The 12,723-nt window shown below is 49.1% G+C and overlaps 1 protein-coding gene across 2 annotated transcripts in view; it reads left to right on the forward strand.

Moving 5' to 3' along the window:
* GRK3 (G protein-coupled receptor kinase 3) overlaps positions 1-12,468 on the forward strand; it is a 131,443-nt gene extending 118,975 nt beyond the window's left edge. For both annotated transcript variants that reach the window (XM_049620628.1, XM_049620629.1), the window contains 3 exons: positions 2,114-2,250; positions 4,652-4,765; positions 5,977-12,468. In XM_049620628.1, the coding sequence (XP_049476585.1) occupies positions 2,114-2,250; positions 4,652-4,765; positions 5,977-6,138 (413 nt within the window). In that variant the 3' untranslated portion in view covers positions 6,139-12,468. The remainder of the gene's footprint in view (positions 1-2,113; positions 2,251-4,651; positions 4,766-5,976) is intronic.
* The last annotated feature ends 255 nt before the right edge of the window (positions 12,469-12,723 follow it).

Genomic DNA, 12,723 nt, shown 5'->3' on the forward strand with positions numbered 1-12,723 from the left:
ACAGAGCATGAACAGGGGAGGGGCAGAGAGAGAGAGGGAGACACAGACTCCGAAGCGGACTCCAGGCTCTGAGCTGTCGGCACAGAGCCCGACGCGGGGCTCGAACCCACGAACTGTGAGATCATGACCTGAGCCGAAGTCGGACGCTTAACTGAACCACCCCGGCGCCCCACCAAAGTGCCTTTTTATTTACAATATTTGAGTGCCTGATGGGGGATATCCAGAGTTGCACGCACGACGCCAAGTATCAGACCAATCAGCCGTTCTTAATTCAGCGAACGTGGGCACTCTTGCTTTTCCGCGGACTTTATGAATTTTGGATGTCTGAATCTGTTGTGGTTGATGGGGATGACATCATTTTGCTTTAGCTCCGGGCAAAGACTGTCTCTGAGGCTGACGTTATATGACAGGAATGACCGGAACCAACTCCATTCTGTTCTCAGTTGCTTGAAGGGGGGCATCTTGATCCAGGCTCATTCGTCCCGTTGAGAGTTTGCCAGTAGCATCCACCACCTGCCCAGAAAAGCATGCCCGAGCCTGGATGAATCCCTCCTTACGTAAAAGCCACCTGAGTACACACCATGGGAGCAGTAGAGCCCCGTAAGTGTGCTCCCCTCCGTCCTCCAGGGAGGCAGGCTTCATCTCTAAGCTGCTCCTTAGCACGTGTGTCCATGGACATCACTCTGGACTCTTTGCTGTAGCAAATTAAAAAAAAATTTTTTTAATGTTTATATAGATTTTAAGAGACGGAGAGACAGAGTGTGAGTTGGGAAGGCGCAGAGAGAGAGAGGGAGATACAGAATCCGAAACAGGCTCCAGGCTCCGAGCCGTCAGCACAGAGCCCGATGCGGGGCTCGAACCCACCAGCCGTGAGATCCTGACCTGAGCCGAAGTCAGACGCTTAACCGACTGAGCCACCCAGGTGCCCCTGCTGTAGCAAATTTTACACGGCAGGTCACATCCATGGTAATTTGCTCCCGGGAGGGCCATGATGTCACTAGGATCTTGACAGAGTGGACCCAGACAAAGCGGACCTGAATGACCTTGCCCAAATGTCTCATTGTAGCGAGAGCTGCAATCAGAGCATCTAGCAGATTAGCGAATTTACCCTCATATACAAGTGATTGATGTGGGCATCGCTGGATCTTGGTTGAAGATCTCCAGTCACTGTACAGAGCAGTACAGTCTAGGCTTAGGTCTCTGAAGTCGACCCGCGAGGCTTCCACCATCGATATACTTTCGCAGCGCAAACAATTTTCCATTAAAATGACAACTCCAGGGAGCCCACCCGATCCCCTCGTCCCCTCCCTCCTTGGTTCTTTTCCCTCCTGCGTGCGCCGCTATGTGGGTATTACTTATCTGTTCATCCTCGGGGTCTCCTGTGAGGACCATAGCTCCCTGAGGCCAGGAGTCCTGTCTCCTGTGGCACCCAGCGTGCCCAGAACAGGCATTCCCTCGTAACTGTGGAAGGAATAGGAAAAAGAGAGAGTGAACTTTAGCCCAGTCACGAAAGCCTTTAAAGAGTCAAAGCCAGCCACTTAAAATGAACCTTTAACCAAAGAGCGAAAGACAGTATTTCATTCTAACAGCGTGATCAGGACTCAGCATGAGTGTGAGTTGGTCTGTCTGCGTAACCATGTATTTGAGGCATAAATACAACCTTAAGGAGTAAGCAGTTTTGATCCTCGTGTTACCTCGGCTGCTTGGTAAGTTCCTTATTATTATTCACAGGATTGAAGGGAGAACCCCAGGCCCACGTAAAGGCAGAGGTACTTTGGGCAGCACTCGAATCGAACTCCTCTCTACTCTCCCATTCTTGCTGTCATGCATAACGAAAGAATAGTTTGGGAACAAACCTCTGTCCTCTCTGAGCAGTCAGGGAACATCACAGACGAATCCGAATATTGAGGAACAGCCACTTACGACGTCAGCAGAGAGCCAAAGAGACCCGTCCTTGTGATCCCGAGATAATGGTTTACGGGACATGTTTCCACTCATAGAAACTTGACTTTTCCAAAGAGTGTGTCATTCTTCTGTTGTTGTTGTTTCTGAGAATAACACGGGCGATCTGTTTCGGAGCCCATTTAATTCGTGGCTATTTTATATTCCTCAGATTACGCTCTGGGAAAAGACTGCATCATGCATGGCTACATGCTAAAACTGGGGAACCCATTCCTGACTCAGTGGCAGCGTCGCTATTTTTACCTCTTTCCAAACAGACTTGAATGGAGAGGAGAGGGAGAGTCCCGGGTGAGTCTGAAGTGCCGTCACCAGCACGTGCTTCCAGCGTCCCGAGTGCCACATGGCTCTCGTGTCGCAGGGAATACGCCGCGAAGCTCCGCGTAACTGTTTTAACCTGCCCACGTGAGATTTTGGTGTTCAGACTTTAGCTTTTAACCCTCAAGTCAAGGAAGGATTTTGTAACATCTGAAAATAGAACGTGAGAGGTCAAAACAGCCAGGTTTGAAGAAGGGCTAGAGAGCAGTCAGGTAGGTCAAAAAAGAGGGGGGAAAAAAGAATCTCGGACCTTGGAGTCAGACGGAGGCATGTAAATCCAGAGCTCAGAGAAGAAGATCCAATGCCCATGACACAGCCCAACAGTTGTGGGTCTGCCTGTACCCAGTCTCCCCTTCACGGGGCCTCCCCTCGTCAGGCCCAAATGCAGCGAGCCGGGATGCTGGGCGCAGAGGTGAGGTCACCCCGCCACACTTCCTCCGGTGTCCGTTTTGTTGGAAAATTCTAAGTGACTTCCATTCCGTAAGCAGGAAGATACCCTCGGGTCGTTTCGAGGGCTCATGTTTGTGAACAAGGTAGAAGGAAATTTCTGATCCCCACTGTCCCTTTAAGCAAGGCAGGCAGCATTTATTAAGCGCCTACTGTGTGAGGAGTGGAGGGCTTGTCCGGAGCTGGCAGCCCAGGCGTAAGGGACACTTCTGCTCTCGGGGAGGGAGTGGCTCGGCTTCTGGGGCCAAGGAAGCAGGACGGGGGTCTCACGTATAGTCGATGTGTTGTATGTGTCCGCACACTGCCCATCAGTTGTCCAGTGGTGAGAAGTACAGAAAAGAGTGACCTCTAATCTTGTTTGTTGGACTTTTTAAAATCCCTGTGGGTAAAGTGGCTGCTGAATTATGAGTGACTGCTGTCGAACATCACATCCCGTTCAAATGCACAAGACCTTCTCACCATTACCAGTGCCAGGGGGCTGTCTTCCAAAGCCAGTACATCTGGGCTATGAAGTACTAAGTCTCTGGGGGTCCTGAATTATAACTCAGGTGCTGGTATTACATAATATGTATTATGTTATATAATTTTATACTATAGATATGTGTTACATATAGTATATGTATTTCACAAATCTATAAACTCAGCACCCAAGCTATAATTCATGTATATTAGTACGACGTAATCTTTCCAGATAATGAGTGGCTCTGGGCATATGACGTATTTACAGTTAACCCTTAAACGACGGGGGTTGGGGTCAGGGCTGTTGGCCCCTCATACAGTCAACAACCCACATATAACTTTTGACTCCCCCCAAAGAACTACTAATAGCCTGCTGTTGACCAGAAGGCTTACCGATGACGTAAACAGCTGATTAACACAAAATGTGCCTGTTATATGTCTTATATGCTGTATTCTTACAATAGAGTCAGCGAGAAGAAACAAAACGTTATTAAGAAAATCATGAGAGAAAATGCATTTACAGACCTGTCCTGTATTTCCTGGGGAAAAAAAAAAAGAAACCATATCCACGCGGAAGTGGACCCACACGGTTCAAACCCGTGTTGTCCCAGGGTCAACTGAATTCTGCTGTCTACTGGGCAGTCTCTGTGGCGCACACTGAAAGGAAATTGTCTCACTTTTCAGGATATTTGAAAACTTTAAGAAAAAAAGTCTTCCCTTTTTTTAAACACATGGGATTTAGTAAGTTAGCTTGCTTTCAAGAGAGTCAATGTGTAGCGTGCTGTTTGAGAGCTGTCTAGGTGTATATGGATGGATAGGTTCGTAGGTATAAATCAGGTAATATAAAACGTGAGCCTCCACGATGGTGCTTTTCATTTAGGATTCCTGGAGTATTTATCCAAAAAAACATTAAACGGTCAGGTACTCATGACCCTATAGCAGTCACCTTAGGCCATCCTCTTATAGACCCGGTGTGACCATCTTTTAAGGATGTCACCTGGATTTATTACATCATTTTGATATTTGCGAAAAATCATTAGCTTATAAGCCAACATTGCTAGACCTTCCCTGGGCTGCCGTGTCAAAAACAGCCCGCCCCATTTGCTCACGTAAGTCACACGGTGCTTCATTGTCTGCTTACAGCCTGGTCGGTAGAATTCAGATGGGCGTGCGACACAGAGAGGGTACGTGTGACTCACGGCCGCTCAGAAATCAATTCTGCGTGAGAGTTATCGAGGTGTTCCTTTCTTTGCCGTTTCCTCCGAGATGCCGTAGTTTAAATTTTGTGCGTGTTTCTTTGTAGCCATTCCCCCTCGCTTCTAGAATATCCTCAAAGAAAGAAAAAGACTGATTTTTTTTTGTTTACTTTTTCTTCTGAGCTGATAGTTTTCCGTATTATTTATCCATTGAATGGAAGAAGTTGGGAAACAGTGTGAAGTAATTTGTCATTTTTTTTTTTTATGGCTAGCAAAATTTACTGACGATGGAACAGATTCTGTCTGTGGAAGAAACTCAGATTAAAGACAAGAAATGCATTTTGTTGAGGATAAAAGGAGGGAAGCAATTTGTCTTGCAATGCGAGGTGAGTTTTTTGGTTTTTTTTTTTTTTTAAAAACGTGTCCCTTAGGTGCAAGCTTGGGCAGCTATACATATGTCCAGTGAAGATGGCTGCCTGGGTATGAAACCTCTGCTTAAATCCATGCTTTATCACTTACTTAGCAGGAAAGCCCCGGGGTACCAGGAGCTCAGCAAATTAACAGTTACCGTCAAAGATATGAAAGTCAGAAAATGGCAGGAGGGGAAGACTGTGGAGTAATTGGATTGCCCTATCTGGAAACTGTCCACTGTTTACTAGGGGTCTATTTGTCATCGAGTCTCCCAGTTCTTTTTTTTTTAAGTTTATTTATTTTGAAAGAGGATGAGCAGGGGAAAGGCAGAGAGAGAAGGAGAAAGAGAGGGAAAGAAAGAGAGAGAATCCCGAGGAGGCCCAGCCTTGTCAGTGCAGAGCCCCGTGTGGGGCTCGAACTCACAAACCATGAGTTCCTGACTGGAGCCCAAGTCAGACACTCAACTGACTGAGCCACCCAGGCGCCCCTGGTCTCCAGGTTCTCCTCTTTCAGCATCTTTGAGGCTGAGGCTTGGATGTCTAATCAAATGCAAGACACCAAAGAGACTCCTCTAAGGGGGAATGCCGTCCTTCTCGCTCCAAAGTTCTACCGTAGCCCAAATTTAATTCCTCTGAGGTGCTGGTGTGTGTGTGTACGTGTGTGTGTGCACGCGTAGGTGCGGGTGGGAGGTGGGGGTGTATGGTATGTGTGTAGGCGTGGGGGGGGTGTCTCAGGTGTGGAGGGTGGTGGGGTGTGCGCGGGTGAGTGTGGGGGGGGGGGATGTGCACGAGAGCATATTTAGAGAGAGAAACCAGCAGTAGATGCCCAGGCCGTGTGTTGAGTAACTTCACCGCCACAGGGCCCGCGTGAAGGTGCTGGTTAATCTGTCAGAGCTCCCCCTCAGGTATTATTTTACAGACTTGAGTTTAGAAATCAGAAATCGGAGGTCATGTCTGAGCCGATCACCGGCGGTGCTTTGGGGTGGGGATCAGGAGCGCCCGAGGGGCTTCGCCGGCCTGGCCCTGCTTCCCGCGGGAGGCCCTGGAGGAGGCCGCCCGTGTGGCCCGCAGTGATGCAGGCCGCCGCGGGCCGGAGAGTAGCACGTCACTGTCGTTGCCAGAGGCACCCCGGCTGTCGGCAGGATGGGCCAGCCCGTGGCAACTTCTCCCTTTGTGTCTCCGTGCAGAGCGACCCCGAGTTTGTGCAGTGGAAGAAGGAGCTGACCGAAACGTTTACGGAGGCCCAGCGGCTGTTGAGACGCGCCCCCAAGTTCCTCAACAAGTCCCGCTCCAGCGTGGTTGAGCTGTCCAAGCCTCCCCTCTGTCACAGGAACAGCAATGGCCTCTGACACCCAGGGCAGGAGGGTCCTGGGGAGACAGGGCCGCAAGGAAGCCCGTGCCGAGGGTTTTCAGCCCTTGAGATGGAGCCTTTTGGAGAAGTCGGGGGGTCAGAGGTTCGGTCCCCGTGTCCCTAGGGCCCCTCCACGGCCGGGAGGACCCAGGACGCTGAAGTGCTCCCAGTAAGAGCTCTGACCGCTGTCGGCATGGGGCCGGCCAACCCCCCCCTACACACCCCCCTCCCCCCGAGTGCCTCCCTCTGCATCACATCTGTCCACGCTCGAAACTACTGAAGAAACAAGCGAAAGTTCTTTTCCTTCGTCGCGTCCCGGTTTGGGTATCTATGAATTCAGAACTTGGAATGATTCCTGCCCATCCCTTCGATCTGTACGTCTGACCGTCAGACACATCTTGCGCTTGCCAGGACGGAGCGCAGCCCTCTGCCGCATCGGGCACGGATGGCCCGGGCGCTGCCTCGTTCCACGTGCCACTTTCCCCCGTGCCTGGTCCACAAGGCCGCAGGGCAGGACGTGGGCACACCCACCTCTCGTTGCCCGGGGCTGAAAGCCGAAGATACTTGCCGAGAAGGCTGCACTTGGGCCCCCACCGTGTGTGCGGAACCACGGGTACCAGCCTGCCTCCGACAGGGAACAGAGGGAGTGTGCCCTCAGAGGACGTGGCCGTCGCACGTCACTGAGGGCGTTCTACAGCGGATCCATCCCACAGCGGATCGTGGGAAGGCCTGGCGGGCTGTGAAGGCGAGGCCGTGGGGTTTTGGCTTCCGGGGCAACAGCGGTTTCTCAGACATCTTCAAATAAACACATAGCACTTTCACATGTCTGGGTGCACACGGCTGCTGGGGGGCGGGTCTGTCTAGGGTTCCGACAGTAAGCGATTCCAGGACGCGCTCGTTCCGGTTCCTTCTGCCTGCCCTCAGGACACGTATCCATAACGGGTGTGTACAGGAAGGAAAGAATCGCTCCGTTTCATGTCGTAGCATAACTTACAGTGAATTCCATTGACTAAAGGATGCTGAAGAATGAATGTGTCCAGATGGGCTAACCGCATCTGTTGACTTTCCTGTCCACCTTGGCCTGTCGTTAGTGAGTAGTACTTTGCTCCCCCGGGTGGGTCGCCCCATGCCCGACACAGCAGGGGAGCGGAAAGGCCCTTCCCCTGATCCCAGAGGCATCTTGTCATCTCCCCCCACCCCCGGCTTGCTCTCCCGCCACGCGCCCTGCGTCCTTTTCACGCCCCAAATAAATGCTGGGCTGTAAGAAGCAGTGATTTTCCCAGTGCAGTCCTCTCTGTCATCAGACTAAAAATAATAACAATAATTTTTTTAAAGTCCACATATCTGTCTTCTTAGTACAGTCTCGTTGTATGTTTCTAAGTTAACTACTAACAGTACCAGCAACCGATCACAGCTGTCTGCATCCTGCCCTCGATATTTTCAGTGGGTCCAAATCTCTGGGTCCTGTGCTCATTGGGAAAGTGAGTACTTTTTAATGAAATTCTGTTTGGAGAGTTTGGAAGATAATTACAGAACGTGTTTCATTTCATAGGAGTTGCTTTGGAAAAGAAATCTGGAGGTTCCTTACCCGTCTCAGCTACCAGTTGGGGTCTACATGAGCATATCCATTCTACTCCGCTCTTGCCAGTAGAGGAGGAGGGGTGCCCTAGTTACATGCCTTCCCCTGGTCTAAAAGGGAAGACTGACGTTCAAATTCTGTTTTCAGAACAAAAACAAAAAAACCCAAAAAACTGCCAGCAACAGAAAAGTAGTTGTTCCTCGCAAAGGGTGAGCGCCTTCCCGACTGTGGTTAACGACAGCTGCCCCTGCTGTCACCAGCCCCGTTGCAGGCTCCCATGCGCTGAGCACTTACAGTTCGCTGCGCCCCGAGTCCCTGCTCGACAGTCAAGGCCCTCGGGCACAGACTCCTCGAGGGGCTGGGCTTAGCGTCTCCCCTTTCAGACCCGAGCGCGTCAGCCACGCCAGTGTGCGGCTGTTTGAAAGATACCTTTTTCGCTCCAGAGTAGAACAGAAGGTTCATCTGCCTTTTAGAAGGGAAACGTGAATTGGGAAATCACCTGAGAGCCCTTTTGCCTCAACCTTAATTCCCAGTGCTGGGGTCTTGTCTGGCCTGTCTCCTACCTGCACCTGCCCCCGCAGGCGTCCTGACGGGGCCAGTTTCTCCACTGCCAGACAGAAGACACCTCCGGGACCCTTCTGTGCCAGCGCCTTGTGCCTGCATGGCCTTGCATGGCCAAAGAAAGCCGCTGGTTTATTTCATTATTATTTTTTTTAATGTTTATTTATTTTTGCGCATGAAAGAGACGGCACAAGCGGGGGAGGGGCAGAGAGAGAAGGAGACAGAGAATCGGAAGCAGGCTCCAGGCTCCCAGCTGTCAGCACAGAGCCCAACGCAGGGCTCGAACTCACGAACCGCGAGATCGTGACCTGAGCCGAAGTCAGATGCCCAACTGACTGAGCCACCCAGGTGCCCCAAGCTGCTGGTTTAGAAGTCTTGGCATACTTGGCTGTTTCCGAAGGTTTTAAGAGTGTCACATCATTCCTAGACGTTTGACCCTTCCTACGTGTGGACCATTCAAAAGGACGAAATTCACACATTTTCTCATTATCCAAGGAAGATAAAGTTGGTAATATTTTTATAAAGTTACAATGTCTTGATTTCATAAATCAAGGGAATGAAAAGGGCAACGTCTAAAAACAAAGATGATCTTACCTCCAGCTGCTATACAACATGTATGGAATCCATGAAAAACTTGAGTGAGTCCAAGGTTATTTTTTTAAGCCAAAATACTCTCACTGGTGCAATCGCTCCTTCATGGCCTTGGAGGGTCGTGGTTTTTCCTTCTGTCTCATGTGGAAGTAGGAGTTTTCAGCAAAACTTACAGCAATTCGCTGGTTCCGTGCTAATGGAAATGATTGGCCAGTTCACTGACATTACGATTTCAGGATCCGTGGGGAAGAAGGGCCAGCCGTGGAGGACAGCAGCCTTCCAGCTCCAGAAAGACCACAGCGACAACACGCAACCATCTGTTTGAAGCAAGACTGAGCTCGATTTGTGATTTGAAATGCGCCACACGGATATCAGAAACCATCGTGTTAAGGCCCTCACTGGCCATTAAAAAATACACCCTTTACCAATTGACAGCTTTACCTACACGAGAAAAGATCGAAGAGCGGTTTTTCTCTGATGATTTAAAAAATTTCATTTCGCATTTGTAGTTGCACCAGTTCAATCACAGCATTTGCCTTTTTGACGGAATCGACTTCATGTCAGGAAGAAAACCAGGTTCTCAAAGCTGGACCTCTTTCACGCGATGCAAATCTAGAAAACATACTTTCAAATGCGCTGGCATTAAGATAAGACTTATCTTGTAAGACTTCATCACACGTGGGTTTTTTTCTCAGTAGTGTTCAGGGAAGGGTTTCTGGGTCATCCAGAGACGCATGATGAATGACCTCCTCTCCACCCCTAAGGACTGACACGTTTGTGCCCGGAGAGGAGGTGGGGCTTCACTGGAGTCTGGCAGGTGGTGGCTGGGGGGGCTGTGGGCTGGAGGGGTGAGTGGATTGGGCGCCGCCCCCCCAGACAAGGGCAGTGGTAGGAATGGGGCAAAGGAAGGAAGACGTTACCTTGCAGGTCAAAACTCACAACCTTTACACCAAGCACCGTGCAAACGCCCGAGTTAAAGCTGGCTGATTCTTTCCCTCCTTGAAACAGGAGTTGAATAGTAATTATGGTGAGACACGGCCACTTTATTTTCAGTTATGGAGCCTCTGAACTTATAAATAGGCCATTGGCTTTCCATCAGGACTCTGCACAGCACCCAGAGCTAACACCCTATTTGGCCATGCCTTGCTGCTCCCCAGAGGGCCAGACGCAGGGTCTGGGTGGCTGTCCCCAGGGCCATGTGGCCAGCTGCAGACGTTGTCGCACATCCATTGAAGCCACAGGAAGCCTCCCAGAATAACAGCACCAGACTTGCTGTTTAAGCCATGCTCACTCCTGGAGGAGCTTGGATACTGGGTGCCTGGCTGGCTCCGTCGGCAGAGCACGCGACTCTTGATCTCGGGGTTGCAAGTTCGAGCCCCACGTTGGGTTAGAGATTACTTAATAACGATCCGTAGAGTGAGCTTTTAATAATTTAAATTTGAAAACGTTTTTTCCGAAAGATCTAACCTGATTTTCCCTCCCACGAAAAGTTGCCCCGAGAGATCTGAATTAATTACTTGAATTCATACAAATATGCATTTTTTCTTTTTACCCAGGCTGCATTCAAATAAGTTTTTTCCTGTCGAATTAATGAAAGTTGAACTCTAAAATAATACGATTTCCTCAGGTCGTAATGGACTTTAGATTTCTTTCACTCTCAAAAACTAATAGACCTGCTGTTTTACAGCTGAGGGACAGGGATGCCCCCCCAACCCTGGAAGTGCCCAATGCCCAGACACTCACTGACGTGGCCGGGGAGCACTGACCAATAAATGCAGCACCCCAAATGTTAAATTACCTTTATTTAAACACACACACACACACACACACACACACCAGAAAATGGATTAACAGTATATGCATTTCATCAAAAACCTACAGGAATAAAAACTGCCTTTTAAGGTTTCAATAACTCAGCATTGTTAGAGGAAACTCTCTTATACCACCATCTCAAAATCATCTCTGAATAGTGTTAACTCTGCTCCCATATTTTATTTTGTCCTACTATAAAATGTCTTTCATGTAAGGGTAGGGAATGGAGAAATATTTCTAACCGTGCACTTGTAATTACAAAGGACTTGAAATTTAATTTCTTTCTTGTGTCTCAGTTGATTAACATTCCATGCTGTATATATTATATGTGGTTTGTAAGCTAAACACTGGCCATTTTTTAAGTTCTGTTGTTAAATTGTATTTTTCTATGTTTTAAATGATTATGATAGATTTGGCTTTTTCTGGGTAACATAAAGATTGCTAAACTGCATATACAAATATATATATATATATATATATAAAAACAGAGTTCTATTTTAGCACAAAAGCATTTTATATTATTTATTGAATCCTTACGTTTGTTTTCCATCGAAGCATTCCTTATTTCTGCTCCTTTTTATTTGTATAGTTTGTTATTTAAAGAAAAGGCAGTCCTTTCTGTTTCTCGTAAGCTAAAGCGGAAATAACGCGCGCAGCCACATGGGGCCAACAGCCGTCCCCACTGCCATGGACTGTTTTCAACAAAAGCTTATCGGCTGCTCTGTGCTGAGTAGCGCCTGCGCTTTCTCGAGAACATCTGACAGCAAACTTGCCATGAAATACTGCTTTCACCTACCTCTTCAGAAGCCGTCCTGCTCGTTGACAGGTACCCCACACGCTTTCTTCTAGACTGGCTGCATCATAAACGAGTCTCAGTAACACGGTTCGGCGGGATTCCCTTTTGATGTCAGTTCTAAAGCCACGGCCTCGTCCTAGCGAGCGGGGCAGGGAGACGTCCCTTCTGTTCCATCATCCTTCAGCCCAGATCGTCATTTCCTGGTCCGATTGTGCCGAATCCCTGCCACCTGTCTTGCTGTCGCCCCGAGATGCGACTGTTGCACCTGACTTACCAAGCACCGAAGGAAAGGTCCGCCCTCGGCACTCGTTACGAATGGCCAGCTGTGTTTGAAAACACCACTTCCGAGGAGTTGCACATTTGAACGTGACTTTCCCCTGCCCCCTCACTGCTTCCAAATGGTTTGGAAAACGGGATCATAAAGGCGAACACCCTCATCTAGGATTAAAACTTTTCAAGAGGTTGTATTTGCAAGGGGTCTTATTTTCGAGCGGACAGACCGGTTGACATGAGCTGGAATGACCGGTCCCTGGGAGAAGGGGTCCCTCCTCAATGCCGACATTTCTCTCTGCCTGTCTTCCTTGCTGGGCAGCCACCAACACGGTAACGTATTTACTGTATTCTTGGCAAAGTGTCACATCCCGAAAGAAAGAAATTCGCTTCCTGTTGTGCGTTGCTCTACAGCCTTATTGTAAATCTAGATACCGTTACCTATAAAATCACCATGTAATTCCCGTGTGATCTCTCTTCCCGTTGATCGTGCCAGTGGAAGTCTATAGCCCGCCCCCAGTAGACGCCTAACTAGTGCACGTTTCAAGTCCTCTCCCACGTGAGATGCTGTTCCACGCCTGCGGCCACCCGCCCTGTGCGAGGCACGTGCAGTCCATTTAATGATCACCGGCTTTCACGGTTACTTTGGAGCAGCTAGGCTGGTTTTCCATGTTGATAAACTGCTTACCTAAAATCTCAATAAAAAGCATCTGTACAAAGATTTCTACTCTGGTGTGCTGTCCTCCCACCCCAACCCCCTCCCCCCCCCCTGATTCAAAACTGCGTTTTTTTTTGTTTTTTTTTTAATCAAGCTGCTAAGACGTCAGGAAGTGACTCCTTTTAACGAATCCTGGTTTTGAGAACGATCCACACGGGCCGATTTTATAAAGAGGAAGAGGACTGCATTTCTGTGGTTATCTGGAGTGTTGGAGCACAGTCTCCTCCCCACTTAGTCTAGGCTACCCCAGCACTCC

The sequence above is a fragment of the Panthera uncia genome (assembly GCF_023721935.1).
Source record: "Panthera uncia isolate 11264 chromosome D3 unlocalized genomic scaffold, Puncia_PCG_1.0 HiC_scaffold_8, whole genome shotgun sequence".
In the NCBI taxonomy this organism is placed as follows: Eukaryota; Metazoa; Chordata; class Mammalia; order Carnivora; family Felidae; genus Panthera; species Panthera uncia.